Genomic DNA, 20,908 nt, shown 5'->3' on the forward strand with positions numbered 1-20,908 from the left:
TGACCGACACCGTTCCCAATCCCCAGCGAAAGCCATCCTTCACAGAGGGGGCCGGAGGGAGGACACCGTCCCGCTGTGCCGGCTCTTCCGGCTGGGGGTGGGCGGGGGGAGAGGGGCAGGACGTCGTACGTTGCTTTAAAAGCCGAGGCAACGGTTCCAGGGGGGGATGTGCGCGAGTAGCCGCGATGAGGCCCAGCCGCATCATCTAACCCTCCAACGCGTCTCTGTGACGAGGGCTCTGGAGGAGCCGTTAGTGCAAAAGATCACGGTGGGGGCTGTCGCATTCCCAGTCCCCGGGCTGGGAGACACGGGACTCGCGGTGAAACGCTCTGGGCATATTCAGAATAAGGGATGTGCCGCATTAAAGCCAAGAGCTGTCTGGCAACCCCTTTACGAAGATGAAGCGGAGATGGATCCCGAAGGCTGGAGGCTCAAGCGCCCGCCGATGAGGGTATCAGTGCTCCCTCGGGACGCAGGGCTCACATTAATTTACAAGGAGACGCCGGGTGTGGACAGAAGGCGCGGAAGAGTGCTTCTGATGAGCTCTCCTGGAGGGAAGCAGGGCGCCGGCGTCATGACTCCCATTTTACGTGGGGTAGAGACCAGCCTGGAGGAGGGAGGCACCGTGGGCGGGGTCCCGGTCCCCGCGCCCCTGCTGGGTGCCACCATCGGCGGTTGCACAGGAGGGGGCGGTGGTGCCCGGGCAGCAGGGGCCAAATGGCAAGCGGCAGAGCGGAGGTATTCTTGGACCTGCGCCCGGGTCGGTGCTGGGTCTCAGCTCCCGACTCCCGCCAACTGGGGCGAGACACGCGAGGACGGGGAGGCCCGGGGCGCCAGAACCAGGAGGCCGGACGGAGCAGCCGGCAGGGTGGGCACAGCGCACACACCTGGGGGCGGGGGGGGGGGGCGGGCGCTACTCCTCGGGCCGCTTACACGGCCGGTTAGAGCACAGTCCTCGGCCGCTTAGCCCCTGCCCCCCTTGCCAACGGGGAAGGAGTTAGATGAGGGGACACCTGGGACTGTCTCCACCTCTCCAGAGAAGGGCAAGGGAACGCGGCAGGAGGCCGCCATTCAGGGAGCACATTCGCTTGGCGACAGCTGGGGGGGGGGGGGAAGGACACACAGCTCTCACTCACTGGGGGGGGGGGGGTAGCGGGGGGTCCAGCTCCTGGCCTCCTGTCCGAGGTGCAATCTTCACTTCCTCACCTTCCGAGGCCTCGCCGCCTCTCCGACATTTGTTGCTCCTAAGCTCCGGCGAAGTGAGACCCCCCCCCCTTGCAGGTCCCCCCGGGGGGCTTACCTTAACTCTGGGTAGACGTTTTCGAGGTACCATTTGAAAGGCTTGCAGCTAAGCTTCTTCCTAAGCTCCAGTCGGCTCTGAATACTGGAGAAGAGGGAAACAAGATTCCTTTACCAATCTGAAGAACTGACCAGCTCCCTCCATCAAATCTGCTCCTGAGAACGGCACTGAGGCGGCAGTGGACCTTGGACCCCACACACTCCTGTCCCCATGACCCCGGGCACCTCCCGCACCCAGCCTGCCCTAGTCCCTCGCCCGGTCCCGAGCAGAGGCCCCTGCTTCGACCCCCGGGGCGCTTGTTCTCGACTCTGGAGGCGGTGTGGTTCTTGGGGTGCGGGCTGACCACAGGGCTCCCCCCACCCCCAAGGATCCCGAGCAAAGCAGCACGAGAGGGCGCAAGTTACACTTACTTTCCATAAGGGACGTTTCTGGCAGAAGGCACTGCTGCGTAATAGAAGTTTTTGTATTCGTCCATCCAGACCTCTGCTGCCCGGCGGGTGTTACTAGAAACAAAACAAATCTCCTTGAGCTGTGATCTGCTTCCTTTCCATCAGCGTCACGCCGTGTGCACTCGTCCGCTCGGAGTGCCACTTAGGAAGGTCCTCCGACGCCGGCCGGCAGCTTGGGCAGCGGCGTAGAGAGCGGGCTGTCCCCGCTCAGCACCCAGGCCCGTGTCTGCGGGTAGCTGGCATTCAGCGGGTGCTTACTGAACAAACAGAGCTCGCTTTCTCGGGTTGCGCGAAAACGGATTGTCAAAGAGCAAAAGTCGGAGTCAGAAATGCAGCACAGGCAGGGACTGGGAAGAAGAGACTGGGGCTGTACCATCGGGAAGGACAAAACGTCATGGCAACAACCCGTGCGAATGTGTGCGCAGAAGGAAGCACCAGGGAGGACAGCCGAGAACCCCTCGGCCTCCACGGCCCTTCTCATCACGGCTCTCACCCTACCAGATGGCCGTGGCCAAAAGTTAAAAATAGGTAAGAATTCCTATTAAAAAAGACTTTTTTTGCCTGCAGACCTGAGCTGACAGAGTGTCCTGTTTGGACAAGGAGTCGTCACGTGAAGGGGACAGCAGCTTTACGCCCCACACGTGGGGCTCTAATTAGCTACCCCGTGCTTTTCTAGAAGGCAGGAAAACCACATGCTTCGGTCTCAAAACCATGATGCATGATCAATAAGGCCGCTGGAACAAGCTACTTTTGCACACACGGCCTGCGTTAAAGGATTCACGCGCACGAATGTCCACATCTGACCCTGTCGGCCTTCTTTGCAAAGCATGTATAGAGCAGCATTCATACAGGGAGCCTCTCTGCTCCCAAGTCCTGGACTCCGTTCCAAAGTAGACTCACCCCTCCTTAAGAATCCATACAGAACACACGACGTTCTTCCACAATAAATTATTAGGGAGGCAGCGTTCACCTCGGAAAGGAATTCCTTTTCTCTACCAAAAAGGTCTCTTTTTAAGTAGGGAGGCTTTCAAACGATGTGAGCTACAATTATGAAGATAATTTCTAGGCGGGGCATACATCTTTCACCTAAAGCGATGCAGAGCCCCTTTTTCTCTTCCCGAGATAGAAGATGAACTGTTCCAAATGCCATTTACTAGACAGACAAGACAATATGAAATAACATGGCTGTCCTCTGATCTGGCAAGTTCCCGCTTCGGAAGGGAGGGGGAGGGGAGGAGGCTGGAGAGATGGACCTACCACATTAGAAGACTACCATCTTTGTTAATGAAATTGGCGATATTGTTTATTTTTGCTCTGTAAGAAAGACGTTCAACAACGGGCATTTAAAGATCCGAAGTGCCCGGGATGCTGGATCGTAAGTATTATTTCTCAGAAGAGCCATTAAATATTCTTACTGGGATTCGGAGTCTTACTAAGTGGCCCATGCCTCAACTTAACACCCAGTCAATCTCCAACAGGCTGTGTGACGTCAGTCCTCTGGGACCGGGATCGCTCATCAGTTGGATGAAACGGTCAGATTCAAGCATCTCCTAGGTCCCTTTCAGCCCCGAACGCTTCCAAGGTTTTCTGAATTCCAATCACACAGTGGTTTTGAATCACCTAAGTCATTAACCCATTTCACAATCCCTAAACGCAAAGCAACATCCTTCTGTCTGCTGAATCGAGAAAGATCCATAGGTAAGACTCAACCAATAAGCTTCACGTGCTTACTTCGCCCCAGTTTCCATTCATTCATTCAAATATTTATTCAGTACCTACTATATGCCAGTCTTCTTGGTGCTACGGATACAGCGGCACCCAGAAGGGTCCACTTTGATTTATCCAGGTTTTCCTTGCCTTTGCTTCCTCTCTGCCCACCCCTATGCTCAGCGCAGACAGGGTAGCTCTCTCAGAAAGCAGGCAGCAAAAGAAGGTGTGAGTCACACGGGCCAGTTCTACTGCACGGTGGGAATAACAGAAAACAGTCCGGTAAGAAAGCAAGTTTACACCGCTGGGTTTCCTGTATTTCATTTCAATCGCATTGGTGAAGTCTCGCCATTAACTCAAAACCTAAAACCCAATACCCCTCTCTAAGGGATGTGCCCCACCGCCAGGCTGCTCTTCTGACTGGGGCCATCTCTGGCCTCCGGGTAGATTCTAATTCACACATACACTCCAGCACGCACACAACACCCTACAGTCTCTTGAGGGGCCTGTAGGAAGCAAACTGGACATGTCGTGACGTCACCCAACTGGCCCACTCTCAACTGGTCTTGAGGGATGTGGCTGCCACAACCAGAGACGCGAAGCAAGGATTTGCAGGTGGGTCAGAGCCTTACCCTTTCTAAAGTGCCAGTGCCCACATGTGCACACGGGAGGGGCAAAACAAGGCAGGATCCCACTGGGGCTACTTGCTCCATTCATTAACTCACTCATTCATTCATTCATTCATTCCTCACTCACTCATTTGCTGACAAACTAACCTACATAGGGGCGCCTGGGTGGCGCAGTCGGTTGGGCATCCGACTTCAGCCAGGTCACGATCTCGCGGTCCGTGAGTTCGAGCCCCGCGTTGGGCTCTGTGCTGACGGCTCGGAGCCTGGAGCCTGTTTCCGATTCTGTGTCTCCCTCTCTCTCTGCCCCTCCCCCGTTCATGCTCTGTCTCTCTCTGTCCCAAAAATAAATAAAAAAAACAAAAAACAAAAAAAAAAAACCCCCAAAAAAAACATTGAAAAAAAAAAAACTAACCTACATAAATGAGATCATCCTCTGCGTGTTGTTCTATCGCCTCTTTTAGCATCTAGATAAAAAGATCGGTATGTGGTAATGCCCTGGAGTCCGGAGCCCGGCTCCCTGAGTGGCAACCTGGCTCAAGTGCTTTCCGGTTGTGTGAACTTGGCCAGAGGGATGACGCTTTCGCCGCCTCAGCTTCCCTTATCCCTGAAGCGGGGACCAATCAGAGTACTTCGTTCATAAGGTTTTAGGAGAATGACGTAAGCTAATGTTGGCAAAGTACTGAGAAACAGCCCGACGCACACTAATCGCCACATACGTGTTAGCTCTCGTCGTGAAGTCCCAATTGCTAATGGTGAAATACTTACACACTTAATGCCGCATATCGGAGGAAACCAGAGAGAACGCGGAACTGGAAAGGGACCTCAGAAACCATCTAATTCGGCCCCCTTATCTTTTAGATGAGTCAGCCGAGGCAGAGGGCCGCGGAGATGCGCCGAAGGCCAGCAGATCTCTGGGGGCCTGGGTCAGTCTTTTGTCCGGGCCTCTGGTGCGCAGACTTCTCAGGGGCCGTAAGTTACGGCGAAGAAGTTTCCCTTCTAAACGGCTTAAAAACGACACTGCATAAAGCAATGTTCTGTGCATGTGTATGTTAACGGATACCTTGCGCTGGTAGCGACCAAGGGCTTTAATACGTCCACACGAGAGGCTTTTGGGAGGAATCTCATGTTGTCCCTGGGAAAGAACAAACCCCTCACTGTTTATTTTGTGGAGCTCGCTGTAGAAGAAATACTTCCGTTTCTAGTAAAGAGCAGAAATGACGTCAGACGGCATTTGGGAAGGGACGTACTGTTGAAAGAGGGTAATTTGGCCGGAAGTTTTATTTGATACTTGGCCTCGCTGGAGGCTCCCAGAACTCAGACCCTCCGTGCTGACATTTTCACTTCTGCTGAAATAATTTTCACTTCCGGGTAAGAACAACGTGCGTGGTGTGCAACCTGCACTTGGAAATCTAAGCTGTAAAACAGCGGACCAGAGAGAGGCTGTTTGTTCTCCCGGGCTCACTTCTGCTCTCTCTCCAGCTCTCTGGGTTCGGTGGGGGCACCGGGTTGGCAAAGCTGACCGCAGGCCTGGGGCTCGCTCATCATAATTCCCAGCTGCCGGTCTCCGGCCACAGCCAGGCCACCGTAATTGCTGCCTGTCGGCGCTCCGCTGTCACAGCCACAGCCCCGTCCGCGCCACCTTCTCTCTGCCTGGGCCCCCGCCCCTGCCATCGGTTCCTCCTGATGTCACCTCCTCACCACCCTCTGCCCAGAGGCCATGAACACTTCGCTAAAGCTTAAAACAGAGAAGTCAGATACCTGCTCAAAAGTCAGGTGCCTACGGTAACTCGCGCCCCCCCCCCCCCCCCGGCATCCAAACATCATCCCGAGTTTCCCCCCACCTACAGGGTGCTTGGCTGGGGCCGGTCGAGCTCTCCCACCCTGTCTACTGTCCCCTTATTCCCTAGGCTCCGGGCCCACCTGGTGGCAGACGCCGATCTCAGCGCCGAGGACCTGCTCGTCCTGCAGGGAGCGCTGTCCCCCAGGAGCCCAAAGCCCCTCCCTCCCACCTCTGGGTCTGAAACGAGGGTGCAGAGGGTCCCTCCGTGTCCAGTCCGCTCCCGCTCAACCACGTGACCACCGGTGATCCTTCTCTGATCCTTCTCGCAGCATTTATCAGTGGCTGCAGTCTTACTTAGCTATTCAGATGTGGGGCTGACTGCTCCCGGCTCCTTGGGGCCAGGCTGGCCACGGGCCTGCGTGCCGTTTTATCTTTAGCATCTGGAAGAATTCCCCAGAAGACACCCGTAGGCCCACGATGGGTAATTGGCCTGTCTTCTTCAGAAAATTCTTGATTTGGTATCTTCACGTTTGCGAAGATATTTCTGGTATCTACCATAAATCATTTCCACACGCCGCATCTTTTTGGCGTGAATTTAGTATGGCCTGACTTTCGCGTTGTTCACATACGGTGCCCTGAATGGTAATATATCAAGTTCCTCTTGTTCACAATAACGTTTTCTCACACATTCTGCCGGCGGGGGGGCAGGGGGGGTGGGGAGTGTCTAGTTGTCTGAGCTTTCACACGTGTACAGACTGGTGTCATTACTACCACATCAGGATGCAGGAAGGCACGGTCACCCCGGACACCCCTCAGGCTGCCCCCCTGTACTCATGCCTCCACCCCACCCCTGTCTGCTCCCTGTCACCGTAGCTGTGTCCTTCTGACACCGTCCTAGAAACGGGATTAAACACCATGCAACTTGTCACTCAGCAGAGTGAGTGGCACCCGTGCTGCTGTGGGCACAGTCGGTCCCCGTCCTTGCTGAGTGGCACCCCAGGGAAGGACACCTGCTTCTATACAGCCCGAGGTTAAGTCCCGTCTGCGTGGTGGTGGCCACCGGTGTTCCTGTCCCCGCTCAGCCCCTCATAGCCACTCACCGGGCGAAGACGGTGCCGCTGCCACCCGGGAAGGTGTAGGGGTGCTGCTTCCGGAACACGTGTCCCACGCGGCTGCAGGGGACGATCTCCAGGCTGCCGCCGCACTGCCACACGCGGAACGAGATCTCTGAGGCGATGAATGAGACAGGGTGACTGACGGAGCCCTGGACTGTTCTGAGCAGCAGCCACCCCAGACAGGGTACAAGACATCCACCTGCCAGTATCCCATCAAAGGGCTCTCGTGCCCTCGCCTCCTGAAGGAGATGTGAACAGGGAGCCTGCCTCCTTCCAGAACCTGGTCCTGAACATTCTACGGTGGGGACATTGGACACACCCAGTATCTCCTGGCTCCATAGCACAATCAAGAAAGTATGTGCAGGCAGATCAGCCTGACTGTAGCGAATATAAGTTGTGTGCCTTAAATATACACAACGTTAAATCGTCAACGGCACCTCAATAAAGTTGAAGAGAAAAAAAAAAGAGACGGAACGAAAGTTCGTACTGCGGTTCACCAAGAGGGTGTCTCCACAGCAGTGTTTTTTTTTACAGAAATGGGAAGTGGTGTAGACAAAAAGAAGAATGTCAAACAAACTCCCTACCCTGGGACACTTACTAGCTTAGATTTGAGCACAGATCCAAATTATGGAGTCAGCTAGATCTGTGTTACCAAATCCCATGTTTGCATTCAAGAATTCGGTTCCAAATTAAAACAAAACAAAACATAACAAAAAAACAACAAAAGAGCATGCAGAAACGTTTTTCAGATTCAGACGAGACACCTGCAGACAAGTGCGATTCTCTGGTCTATTTTGAACATGGAGGGACTCCGGGCACAAGACCTCGCGTATCCGTGCGACATCACAGGTATTCACTGATGAAATGCTTGCCCTGAATTCTTCACCAGCGGGTTCGTGATCAGGGGCTATTACGTTCGCACTTGCTTTGTATCGACACCGTTAGAAAAGGCACCAGGAAGGGGTATAAACATCCATGAATTAAAAAGCATGAAATACCCACAATGGAGCTTCGATGTCAGATATAACCGGCCACCATATAAGCCAACTTCCTCTACAGCTTATTTTCAGGGCACTGACCACGAGTAAGCAGCTGGACTTTCTCTCTTCAGGAGAAAACGACCCTCCCCTTAAATTCCAAAATTTATGCTTATCCAGAACTGTGCATTATTAGCAGGCTGCAAGTCACCTGGAAAGTTCACAGGTGCCTTTGGACTGTGGTAATGACCAAAGACGCCCGAGTAGCACAGAACCCTCAGAGCTGGCCATGGACTTCATTGGTCAGTAACCAACGGTTCACCTGCTTCGACACAGAATCTACCTGCAGGAGTAATGAGATGTTCAGGCCAACTTCAACACACACACTGCCCTGAGCGTCTGTACTGGGGAAGAGCTCGGCGCGTGGCTGGCTTCTGGAACAGCCTGGCACCCTCTGACCAGGCACCTGTCCTCCTCACCAACCATCTCAGTGACCGCAACAGTCTTCATGGTTCGTGTAAAAGGGCACTTCCTCGACATCATTTCACACCCGTAAGAACACAGTGAGGAAGCGAGCTAGAATGCACAGAGTTAGCAGTCACTGCTGGAAGTATAAAAGGGTCAGAAATAAGGTGGGATTAGGGCACACCACAAGCGAGCTGCTGGATAAATCCTCCAGGCAGAGCCCTGTCTGTGGCAGCAGGTGCCCAGACCGCACCGCTGAAGGCACGTAACACCCCCTCGGGCACGACGGGAGTTCCCAGGACTGGATCTAGCAAACTCAAGTAGGAAACCCCTCGTTGGCTAGAGAGGAGCGATCCATGCAGCTGCCGTGGGCCTTTCATAACCAATTCCCTCGCAGCCTTGAAAAATGTAGGGTCATGACCAACCCAAGTCTGCCGTGACGGGTTTCTGACTTTCTCCGTGTCCAACAAAGCTTTGAATAAGAAGTTCTCTGCGTTTCAGGAGAATAAAAATTTAAATATACGCTTGCCTAACTGGAACATTCGATCTGGGGGCTAGGAAGGCCCCGAGGCTTCCGTGGAGGGCATGTGTTAAACCAGGAAGGGACCCATTCAGAGACCTGGCGGGAGATTTGGAAGGCCACACAGAAGTACGATTACGTTCAACTCTGATCGCACTTGAACCTGGGGACGCTACAACTTGGGAACGATCACGCAGGATAACTTGGTGGCTTTTGGATCAGGCCACTTGTTTGCTTCTCGGCTCTGCTAACAACCGGCCGTGAGGTCTCGGGCAGGACCTCGGTCTTTCAAGAAAGCATGAAACGAGACGCACAGCGCTGGCGAAAATCTCTAGGTTGCGCACCCGCAACTAACGAAACCGTGGCGCCGTGCCTAACTACACCTCAACCGAAAAAAAAAGAAAGCAAGCACAAAATGAGATGATGCACCGGAAGCAGTCAGCATCTGGCTAATGCTGTGGGGACACGGCACAGAGGACAAATCACGTGTCCAAGGAGCCTAACGCCTACGTCTCACAGGGGCCGGGGACCAGCTTCTCCGTCTTTCTTTTTCATTGCTTACGTTAGACTTACGTTGCCAGCTAGGAAAAGCGGAAGGTGCAGTGGTTTGGGGGGGGGGTGCACCTCGAGGTGGGCTTGGGTATTACCCGGAGCACCCCACCTCTCCCGACACACGTCCACACCCACCGGTGTGCACCCACCCGGCGCTCAGAAAAGAAGTCAGAGAGGTGCCAAACGGACTCAGATTGGGGACTTCTCTTGCTGAAGCCCTACGCCTGTTCACCCTCCAGAGCCAGTGGGAGACTCCTCGAGAGCGGCTTTACGGAGCCGGGCAAGGGAAGGGACGATGCCAGACGGCGCCCACGCAGGGACTGTTCCAGCCCCTTCCTCCCTGTCCGGCCCCACCCCCACCGAGGCCCCTCAAGCCCTTCCGCGGGACCTCACTCATGGCACAGCTACATAAATACAAAAACCAAACCAACAAAAACTCCAGGGCATTTAAGAAAACGGCCTCCCCTCCCTCAGGTCTCTGGTGAAATGTCCCCTTTGGTATTTATATCGACACTCTTCGGTGACACAAAGGCTGGCTGCCACATCATCGGCCTAATCCGTGCTTTCAGCTGACAGCACACCTTTTGAAAACCACGGTCACCTAAGTGAAGCCCTGTCCTGCTGGGTGGTCCCGGCCGGCGAGATTTGCACGAAGCCATCAGGAGATGCCTGGGGACCGAGGGTGACGCGGAAGTCTCTTCAGAAGGTTAATCATTCTTCTGAAGCCTTTCGTGCTCAAACGACTTTCACACAAGTCCTCCCTACCTGTCACCGTGTCATTAAAAAAACAACCAAAAGGAGTTTGACTCATGGTCCTTTGTCCCAGTGTTGTTACTGAGCCCAAAGAAGCTTTCAACATCAAACCGAGGCAGACAAATCTCCACAGAGGAGACGCCATCACTAACTTTAACATCATAAAGTCAGAGAAATAAAACAGGCGCGGTGAGCTTTTTTTCTTCTAAACTAACAAAAAATGTCAAAGTTTCTGTTACGGGTAAAAACTCCTAAAACTGACGGTGACATCATTTGTCCTCTCCTTTGTCCCTGCCCTGCTTTCTCCCAGGGTTTGCCCACCCAAGGGCGGATGGTACTGAACAGCGTCAAGAGCTGAGGAGAATCAGTTCAGGACCGCCAGCAAAAAACGACGACGACAACGACAAAAAACAAAACCAACCAAGCAAAAATCAAACAAAACAAGAAATCTTTTCATCTCAATGCAGTAAGTATGGTGCAGGTACTAACCCAGACCAAAGTCTATAAAATTTCATTGTATAGAATTGGGCGCCTGGGTGGCTCAAGTCGGTTGGGCGTCCGACTTCGGCTCAGGTCATGATCTCGCGGTGTGTGAGTTCTAGCCCCGCGTCGGGCTCTGTGCTGACAGCTCGGAGCCTGGAGCCTGCCTCGGATTCTGTGTCTCCCTCTCTCTCTGCCCTTCCCCTGCTCAAACTCTGTCCTCTCTGTCTCTCCAAAATAAACGTTAAAAAATAAAATGAAATTTCACTGTCCCTAAACCTGAGGAAAAACGATTAGCATGGGTTAGTAAAAACAAACAAAAAAATCAAACTAAATGAGAACCGTTCACAAAGTAGTCAAGGAGGGATTAAATGCCAAGGCCTCTTCACGCCGTCTGATTTCCGGGACTGTGGTCAACCCCACGAGGCTGGCCCGGACTCACTTTCCACTCTACACGGCTGAAAGCAAATCCTACAGCCTGAAGCGCTTCCCCGCGTTTGTTAAGCTCGCTTTCCAAACCCTCGGGTCCACACGACTTTGAAAAGTTTGCATTTTCCTTCAAAGACAGTGTCTGTCCTCTAGCATCCCTCATTCTAACTTAGGGCAACAGATTTTAACGCCCAACCCAAAAGGGGCGCCTGGGTGGCTTGGTCGGTTAAGTGTCTGACTTCGGCTCAGGTCATGACCTCACAGTCCGTGAGTTCGAGCCCCGTGTCGGGCTCTGTGCTGATAGCTCGGAGCCTGGAGCCTGTTTCAGATTCTGTGTCTCCCTCTCTCTCTGCCCCTCCCCTGTTCATGCTCTGTCTCTCTCTGTCTCAAAAATAAATAAACGTTAAAAAAAAAAAAAACAATTAACGCCCAACCCAAGACACCCTGAAGAGAGAAAAGTATGTTATCGATACTTATTCGGGGACGGACGGGGTCTGATGAACGGTGACTAACGTCTTTATAGCTGGTTGCCAACTGGCCACCTGTATACCACAAGCTCTTGCCTAACAGCCTCTTCCAAGCTTCCGCTTTTCAGTCGGACGCCCTTGCTGGGCGGAAGGCCACGGCTTCACCAGGCTTGGAGAGCCAAGATGCAGGCTCACACGTACCCAGGTTCTCTCCTCCCCACACGTCCATCATCATGTCGTACTTCCCCAGTTCTTCAAAATAGAGCTTGTCCATCACGAACAGCCCTCCAGCAATCATAGGGGTTCTGAAAAGGCAGAGAGGGTGGAAGGGAAGAGAGGGAGAGGTCAAAGGTCAAGGACAGCGCTCCTGCATTCTACTGCCAAGGTCAGGTCTATAAGGTGAGCTTAAAAACGAAGCCACAGCCACCGTTCCCCAGTCGGGGCTCAGGATGCTGTCGCTGTTTTTCCGCTGCTGACTTCAAATGCTTCCCACCTGCCCTGCTCAGACGCTCCCACAGCGCAAGGGGCCGGACCCGGTCCCCTACGACAGCATGACCACTGAAGCCGGGGGCACTCACTGACAGGTGGCCTTTCCGTGCCTCCATTTCCTTAGAAGATTACAAAGAATTATACGTATAAGCTCTCAGGAGATTCTGCAAGCGACCCAATAATATCAGCTGCCCTTATCCTGGAGCTGGTTCCTCACGTTAGATGTGACCCGTCACCTCTGTGTCTCCTGGTCAGCCTGAGAGGCAGTTAACTGAGCCCCTACTTCCTTCCCAGTAGATGTCCTGAGAACTCAATGTCAAGTGCCGGCAGGGAGAGGAAGAGCTTAACTAAGTCTCTAGAAAACACGGGGCCTGGGGTCTCACCTGTGAGGGCACCCCAAAGGATGCCCGGCACTTACTTTATGGGGGCGACCGGGTTCCCCTGGCGGGATCTTCTCTGCTCGGGCGTCATGTAATCCCATTTGAATACCAAGTTCCAGTCAAAACCTGCCGGCCACAGAGAAGACAGAAAACACAAGGCGCCGATAAGTACGAACTGTGCTCCTGCACCTCCGTCCCTCACGGCTTAGACGTATTTGTATTTGATGTTTGGACTGGACTCACTGAAACCACACACAGCAAAAAAAAAACAAGAAAAGAGCGTGACCACGAAAGCCGCAGCAGGAGGGAGAGGGCGCCCGGGGGACCTGGGCAGGAGACCGGCAGGGAAGGCGCATGCTGGAGAGGCTCCCTCTGAACAGAAAACGCGGGTCAGGCTTTCCTAGGATGAAAATGCCTGAGGGTAACGGACCCAGGGAGAGAAGGGGGGTCCGTGTGGAGACACCCTGCACACCCGAGGGCTGTAAGGAGGCGAGAGAAGAAAGAGGGACAAAGTCAAATCTGCCACCAGGCCTCCAACACTGTCTTGGGGCAAAAGAAGAACCCGGGGCGGGGGGGGGGGGGGACAAGATGACAGGGTCCCTGGGCCTGCAACCTGGGATCCTCTCAGCGTCTCCTGGCTGCAACCAAACCATATTGGGGTGGGGGGGGTGCAGAGGGACCACTTTTTGACGAAAATGAGCCAAATACTTCCTTTGGCTGCCAGCGCAGCAGGCAGCAAGCTGCAATTTCTGAGAAATACGGCCGCCGTCCCAAGTCACTTCTAGAAGCCACAGGCTGCTTGGGACAGCCGAGCGCAGGCCCGGTACCTGCCCGTGGTTTCCGACGTTTGTATTGCCGTGTCTCGCCCTTACTCAGAAGGCACCCCGCACCGAGCCGTGGGTGCCCACACACCCCACCCGCTGATGCTCCAGAGATGCACGAGGAGACCACTTCTTGGTGACAGGGGGCCCACGATACTGCGTTTCCAAGGGTCTGGCAGCTGAACCTAATTACTCCAGGGCCATCTGTCCTTCAGCTCTGTGCCATGGGGCCTGGACCAGCAGGGACCGTGCAAGGCCTAGGTTCGGATCTCTCTTCGGGGTGCTCTGAGGTCAAGGTCTGGCTGTCCCGCCAGCCCCCACGTCTGTAGCCTGAACAGGGCAGGGTGGGAGGCGTGAGCCGGGGGTCTCCTGGGCCAGCACGGTACGCCAGATGGCCCCTCCAGAGGCATGGGACCACAAAGGCCCCCCCGCTGGTACCGCCGAGTGCCACAGGCTAGCAAAGAAGAGGCGAGTGGCTGGGGGGGCCAGGCGGCAGAGACGGGAGCCCAGGGAGGAAACTGAGGCAGGCCCCACACTGGCTTTCCCGAAGAGCCCAGCTCTCCCCGAGGCCTGCCTCAACCAGGGAAACGACAAACGTCCTGCCTGTGTGATCAGCAGACAACGCAGAGGCCCCAGCGGGCCAGGTGATGTTAACACCGCCCGCTGCTTGCAAATGTTCATTCTTATTTTATTAATTTGGTCCAAACAGACAAACTATGTTAGGTTTTGAGAACGTGCTAAAAGTGCCGTCCTTGATTTTTTTTCCCCCTAAAGGGATCTGACAAAATGCTTCTGGAGTAAACCTGGTGCCTCTTCTTCTTCCGACCCCGGCAGGAGGCCTGAGCCCCGCCCCGCAGAGCATCTGGGTCCCTGCACTGGCTCTCACACAGGAAGCTGCTCTGGGAGCAAGAAAGCCCATCAAATCTCCGCTCTTGCAAGTCCTCGGGGACGAAGACATTCTGAAGACCGACGCTTTCTTGATAACTAAGGATCTGTCCCCTTTAAAGCGGCCAAACCGCCTCACTGTTTGCTGAGAATCGTTTTTGAACTCCGTGTCTCCTGATGCGCGTAGAGCCCTCCCACGGCGACGGCCCCGCTGCCGATGGCTCGGGACAGGGGACCTGCCTGGCCACATCACGGATCTCGTGCAGGCGAGGCTCATCCCTTCGCTGCCCACGACACTAGCACCCCACTTCTCAGACGGGCACGCGGAGGAGCAGAGGTCAGCTGGCAGGTGGGGCCAAAAGCTGGAGTCGCCCGGACCGCCCCGGCATTCTGTTTCCTGAGGCTGCGCCCGGTTTGAGAGTTTCACGGTCTTCTTCTCTCCGTGCCAGGCCATCAGTGGCTCCTGTGTCTGTCCGCAACAGTCCGTCCTCCTGGCATCCACTCAAGGTGTTGGAAGACGGGCAAAGCGACCCCTAGGTTCACACAGAGCAACTGGGGTGCCGCTGGGCAGGTAGAAAAGACTTCGTGGACCGTAGGTGGGAAGGGTCGAGAGCAAAGACATTACACAGGCAGAAGGCACAGGCTCTGACGTCTCTTTCAGCTGCTTTGAGCGGTCTCAGCTGACCTCCTGGCTCTCAGCCGGGCTCCGAGAGGCGTGACCGCCAACCGGCCGAGGTTCAGAGCACAGAGCGTTTATGACCGGGCGGTGGCAGAACCCTGTGTCACCAGCCACCCCCTGCCCCACCCCCACCCCACAGTCCCAGGGACAGAAGGACACTAGTAAGAGCCGCGTGTTACATGACCAGTCCTTCCGAGGGGCCAGTGTGATCCCTACGCTGCCATCAGCACCATGGAGCCCTGCATGAGACCAGCGTGTCCCCAGGCAAGGTCCAGGAGCCCGCGGGGTCCACAGACCCTTCTGGGGGTCTGCCACGTCAAAACCGCGTTTATATTTACATGAGACCTTATGTAAGTGCCTCTTTCAGGCTCACTCTTTCAAAAGCCCATGATGGAGCTTTCCAGAAGCTGTAGGACGTATGAGATCAGCACTCTGATGGACAACTGGATGTATATTTGCATCGCCTCGTGTTTTAACAAGTTCTCGGCTTGAATTTCTAACCCAGCAAATGCCGATACATGCAGCCAGCACGGTATAGTCGAACAGGGGTTCTCTGGGGCCTGTGATAATTTCTGGGAACGTGAAGAGCACGAGAAAAGTCACCAACGGGGCCCCAAGGGGGCTGGGTGTGACAGAACACATCCGGAGGCTATGAGGATCAACAGGAAGCTGGTGTGGCCACTTACACTTGAGGTGACCCGAAAGTGAAGCAGGATGTGAATGGTCGGCGGGGGGGGGGGGGGGGGGGGGGGGGGCGGTGTAGGGGGGGACCTGCAACCAAGCCACGCGAAGGGGTAAAATCGGCAGGACTTGGTGACGAGCGGGCGGGCTTGGGTGGTCAGCGGGAATTGGGGATGACCCGGGTGACCCGGGCGGCAGGGCAGGTGACCTGGATGGCTCTGCCACCAGGGAGAGGCAGGCTGTCGCTGTCAGAGGAGCTGGCGTCACAGGCGAGGCAAAGCCAGGCCCGATGCTGAGCTCTGATGCTCACCGCACACGGCCTGTCAGCTCTGGCGGATCCTCATCCCAGACTCCGACCTGGGAAGGCTTAATCTTCCGATTAAAAATGACACCAGTCGTGTGTACTGAGCCACACGTGTCATAACAGCCACAGAAGGCCAACGAGATAAGAGAAGAACAGGAAACACAGGAAGTCCTCTAAGGGAAATAAGGCTATTTTTCCGCTCTCTTTAGGAGATCCCACTTGTCGAGCACAGAGACACCCTTTGCTCGCGGCGCGTGCACCGGCAGCGTGAAAGCTGCTGTCACTGTCACTCGAGACGCTGAGAAGGAGCAACGATCAGACGCCACACAGACAGCAAGAGCGAAGCGGGGGTGGGGGGTGGGGAGCGACCAGGAGCCGTGCTTACCGCCTTTCAGGTCAGCGGATGCCCCCACGTACTGAAAGTTGTCCATATTGATGACGTCGATGATGGGGGACACGACCCGAGTCCTGTCCTGGAACACAAATGAACAAAAGACAGGAGTAGGTATCACAAACAAAACAAAGGATCCCACCCCACAAAAGGCAGGCATTCGTGGCAGGCAGTTTCAGTGAAACCCACCGCCTGCCATCGCTAACCACGCTGTGCTCCAGGGGACCTTGGGGCCCCCCATCCAACGCGCGCGCCCTGCCCTCGGCCGTCCCGTGGACGGGCCCTATTCTGTGCCGAGCAAGGTCGAGGGTGAGCGGGCAGAGAGGATCACTCCCTGAGAGGAGGCAGCCGTGGGCACGGGGTGCCTCAGGCGTTTGCTGCCCCGGCTGGAGGCAGGGACCGCGCCAGGGTCCCCAGCGCACTCTTCCGTTTTCCCAGATGTCAAAACGCCGACCACGGGGCTGCTTTCGTCCTGACAGAATCTAAGCTCAGCTGCACTGAAACATCAGAACTGTGAGCCGCGGCCTTGGGAGTGGACTCCTGGCCGAGACACCCACACGGCAACGCTAGGGCGTGAGCAGAGTTACCGAGTATTATTCCGGCAGAACGGAAGCCAAGTCGGCTAGAGAATTCCAGACTCCACGCAGGTCTTACCTGTGATTTCTATCAAACGAGAACATTTTTTCCCTTAGATGGAGGCATTTCTTTATGCCGCGGTTATTATTCTGGTAAGAGTTTGTGAACATAAGGCCTTTTAACCTTCCTGCCCTCTTTCAAACGAGATGCTTGATGCTGGGGACAGGCGCTGCCCCGCGCGGCTAGTTAACGGAAGAGGAAGTGCTGTCCTCCAGCCATTTACAGAACCCGTGTTAACCAGGGGAAAGACTTCGAAAAACAAATTGGTAACAGAATCAGCAGAGCTAAGAGCCTAACACATCACAGGAACACGTAAAAGAACAGTATAAAGTTCTGACATCACCCAGGAGCGAGTTTACGGGACACAAGACCCCATGCGCCGAGAAGGGAGAATCAAGTCTTCCCTTGCCTGGCTCGGTCCGGACCTGGGGATGGGCACCAAATAGCATAATTTGCTCTCCTTCTCAGTCCACTTCTTTTGTTTTAACTTTTTTTTTTCTTTTTTTTTTAGTTTATTTTTTGAGAGAGAGAGAGAGAGAGCGTGAGCAAGAGAGGGGCAGAGCGAGAAGGAGAGAGAGAGAGAGAATCCCAAGCAGGCTCCGAACTGTCAGCGCAGAGCTCAACACGGGGCTCGAACCCACAAACCGGGAGATCGCGGCCGGAGCCGAAATCCAGGGTCAAACGCTCAACTGGTTGAGCCCCCCAGGCGCCCCTTGGCCTCTTCTGATAGGACTGGAATTGGTGAGAGTCGCAATTTTCCACTCCTTCTGTCCTTACTTGAGGAGAGAGTATTTGAAAGAATTCTGACAGTTTGATGGCAGAAGCCTGCGGTCTCCACACACGCTAATATCTTGGCTGTGGCCGTGTCCTCCGTGACCAGGGAGGAGTCTGGTTGTGTGAGAACGGGCCTGGAGAGGACGGGATTCCAGAGGGTTCTTCTCTCGGCTAGGTGCATGTATAGGTGTAAGAGGGCTCAGTGAGAGGGGATGCAGCAGAAACTGCTTTGCACCCCTGGCTGGGTCTCCTGCATGAATTTTGGATGTGTTATTAAACACGTTAACCCCCAGGTTCCTCGTGGGGCAAATGGGGTCAATACGTAATTTATCTAACACATAGTTAGCGCTCGGTGAACAGTCCCGAATATCGTGGCATCACTGATAACTGGGACACGGAGTCAAGATCATCAATACCGTCATAGCATCATCATCGCTGGTAGCTTGTGGTTATTGAGTATTTCATGGTTTAGTGCCCCTCAGCTACCCATGTCACGCGTGACTCGTAAAAGGCCTCACTTGTTCGTTTCTGTACTTTCGTTAGGTTCGCTTTATCACCCCAAAGAAACCCTTTCTCAGTACGGAGAAAAGAAAAGTCAGGAAAGCAAGCAAAAGGCAAGCGAAATGATAAAAGGCCGAAGGTAATACCAGTGATGACGTGTCTGGAGACAGAGGTGCACAAAATTGCGCCCCGGGGCACCCTGACAGCCTCTAACGGTCAACTGTGCGCTCACGGGCACCCCGTTCCGCCACGAGCCGGCAGGCTGGGCTCGTCGGCGAGCAGCATGGCTGGAGGTGGCCAGCCTGCCCTCCCTGCCCTCTGGAGGCAGCGATGGCATCAGCCACTCCGAGCGCACTGGCTGGACGCCGGGCGCTGTCCTCAGCGCTCGGCCCCTCCTGAGCTCAGAGAGAAGGCAGACCCTCCTAAGAGGAAAGGGACCGTGGGAAACTGATCAGGCTCTCGCCAGCCTCCGCCGCTCCTCGCCTCCGACTCATCAAAGTGATTTTCTCTCCAGTGATAAGATTCCTACAGTGAACGGAATGCTCTTGGAGCGGTTGTGCCAGAGGCACGCTTCCCCCCCCCCCCCCACCCCTTTCCAGCACGCGGGAGGAGCCCAGCACGAGCCCCGGGCCTCACCTCAGCCACCCTCTCCAGGAGGGGCTCCAGCCAGTGCTCGTTGCACTCACAGTGGCTGTCCAGGAACGTCAGGACCTTGGCCTGGGCCGCATCGGCCCCCCGGACCCGTGAGCGCATCAGGCCTGCGGAAGCGATTTCAAAAGCGCATCAGAGTATCTGAGAAGAAGGCAACAAGACAGCACATACAGCATTGACATCCCCCCGCCGCCCCCCACGGCTCTGTGGCCCCTTGCCGGGCACAGTCTAGTACAGAGTTGGGGGGCAGGATCAATCCTGCCCCGTGGTTACCAAGACAGGCTGCTGTCAGGATCTCCGTTCCTGAGTTCCTTGGAGGACGAGGAAGGCAACTTTCTTAGAACGACTGCCCTCTGAGTCAGGCCCTTAAGAACCTGAAGTCTCCTTTATCAAGCAACTGAACCGTGGAACTTTTCCGACTACCTTCTTCTGACGCAGCAACGGTTTTCTCCTTAACTGGGGCAAGGGAGGTGTTACCCAGACACCTTCAGGCGCTGGTGGTACCGATTTCAATGGCGATGACGTAACGCTCAGGGCGCTGCAAACAGCTCTGCCTGTCCAAGACCTACCACAGCCAAAGAACATCGGTGGCAAATCCCGGCTGACCGGGTTTTACAGAAAATTCGTTCCACGACAGGTCAAATTTCCAGAGTTTACGTACTGTGGTCTGTTAATAATATAGATTTTTTACTATCACACCAAGTCTTATCACAAGTCGTATCTCTGTCACTGGATGACGCGGCCATAAGTGGCTTTTGCTGCGTATGCCGGGCCTTCCGCAGTGTCCCCTGTCATGATCACCTGGGGTTGTGCATTTCACAATTTCAGGTACCTGTGACCAACGGAGGTCTGGAAGCCAGGGGATCCTCCTTCTGACATATCATCAGAAGGTCAGCAGTAGCCTAACGTTAGGTCACAAGTCTGTGTCATCCCCCTCCCTTCATCTTATCACGGGGGCATTTTATCACCTCACATCATCACAAGAAGGGTGAGGACAGAACGATAAGATATTTTGAGAGAGAGAGACCACATTCGTGTAACTTTTAAACAGTATCGTTATAAATGTTCCATTTTATTATTAGTTATTATGGTTTATCTCTTACTCTGCCTAATTTATAACTTACACCTTGCTGGAGATACGCATGTATAGGGAAAAAGTTTATTCAGGGTCCCTTACTATCCGTGGTTTTAGGCGTCCACTGGGGGGGGGGTCTTAGAACGTATTCCTGTGGATAAGGGGGCACAACTGCATATGAAGATGATGTGACTATTCACGACCCGTGAGGACAGTGTTTTCAAGTTCCTTTATACAGAGTAGTCAAAATGGGTTTTCAATGATTCTTCTAGATCTGCATGCTATGGGAGGGGGAAAAAAGATAAAGGCTTCTAGTTCTGGTAATTGCAAAGTCAAGAGTCTTAGCTTGTATTAGACAAGCTCTTGCTCAGAGAAGAGTTATAAACTCTGACCAAAAGAGAAAAAGCAAGAATCGGAAAGGGCCAGACAGCAGTGAGAAGCAGGCAGAAACTGGAGGGGATTCAGTCCCTGAAAGGAGAAAATCACAGGGAGTGAAGCCCAGGGGTGTGTGGTGTTTCTCCCGAGGTTACGCTACGACCCGCTGCGACACAGCCTTTTTGGCTGGAGGTGTCAGAGGACAGAGTTCAGGGTTTCGAGCGGGGCTAGAAACTGAAAGGAGGAGATCCCGGAAAGGAGGTTCGTTCGTCCCAAATCTGGAGATAACCTCCTCATAAATCCTCGGCTGACTCCTGAACTTCAGGCACAAGGGAGACCCCGCGGAGTCCATGAAAAGAAACAATCAGAAGGCAGAGAGAACTGAGATTTCAGCCGGTAACCACCACGGGGACTCACAGTTTGGCACAGGGCTCCCACCAAGTTAGAAGGGCTGGGTCATCTTTGAGGCTTCCCAGCCGATTCTAATAAGCAGCCAGATGAAGTCACTGGCACATTAAAACCCCCACTAAACAAACCGAAGGCCGTTCCTTCGCTGCCATAATATTCACGCAACTGATTTTGTCTGACATCTAGTAGCATTACGAAGCACATGTATAGATGTTCAAGTACATGGGAGACATAC

General features: G+C 54.4%; 1 protein-coding gene and 1 long non-coding RNA gene across 4 annotated transcripts in view; one reads left to right on the top strand and one right to left on the bottom strand.

The window, feature by feature from the left end:
* GALNT2 (polypeptide N-acetylgalactosaminyltransferase 2) overlaps positions 1-20,908 on the bottom strand; it is a 190,248-nt gene that overhangs the window by 12,286 nt on the left and 157,054 nt on the right. For all 3 annotated transcript variants that reach the window (XM_042960401.1, XM_042960400.1, XM_042960399.1), the window contains 7 exons: positions 18,801-18,922; positions 16,248-16,335; positions 12,531-12,618; positions 11,825-11,928; positions 6,966-7,092; positions 1,711-1,803; positions 1,301-1,384 (listed from right to left, as the gene is read on the bottom strand). In XM_042960401.1, coding sequence (XP_042816335.1) covers positions 1,301-1,384; positions 1,711-1,803; positions 6,966-7,092; positions 11,825-11,928; positions 12,531-12,618; positions 16,248-16,335; positions 18,801-18,922 — 706 coding nt within the window. The remainder of the gene's footprint in view (positions 1-1,300; positions 1,385-1,710; positions 1,804-6,965; positions 7,093-11,824; positions 11,929-12,530; positions 12,619-16,247; positions 16,336-18,800; positions 18,923-20,908) is intronic.
* Positions 50-18,807, top strand: LOC122231820. Its single transcript, XR_006209073.1, has 3 exons — positions 50-451; positions 10,558-10,713; positions 18,207-18,807. It is a non-coding gene; the product is annotated as an uncharacterized LOC122231820 (long non-coding RNA).

This window comes from Panthera tigris, chromosome D2 (genome assembly GCF_018350195.1).
Source record: "Panthera tigris isolate Pti1 chromosome D2, P.tigris_Pti1_mat1.1, whole genome shotgun sequence".
In the NCBI taxonomy this organism is placed as follows: domain Eukaryota; kingdom Metazoa; phylum Chordata; class Mammalia; order Carnivora; family Felidae; genus Panthera; species Panthera tigris.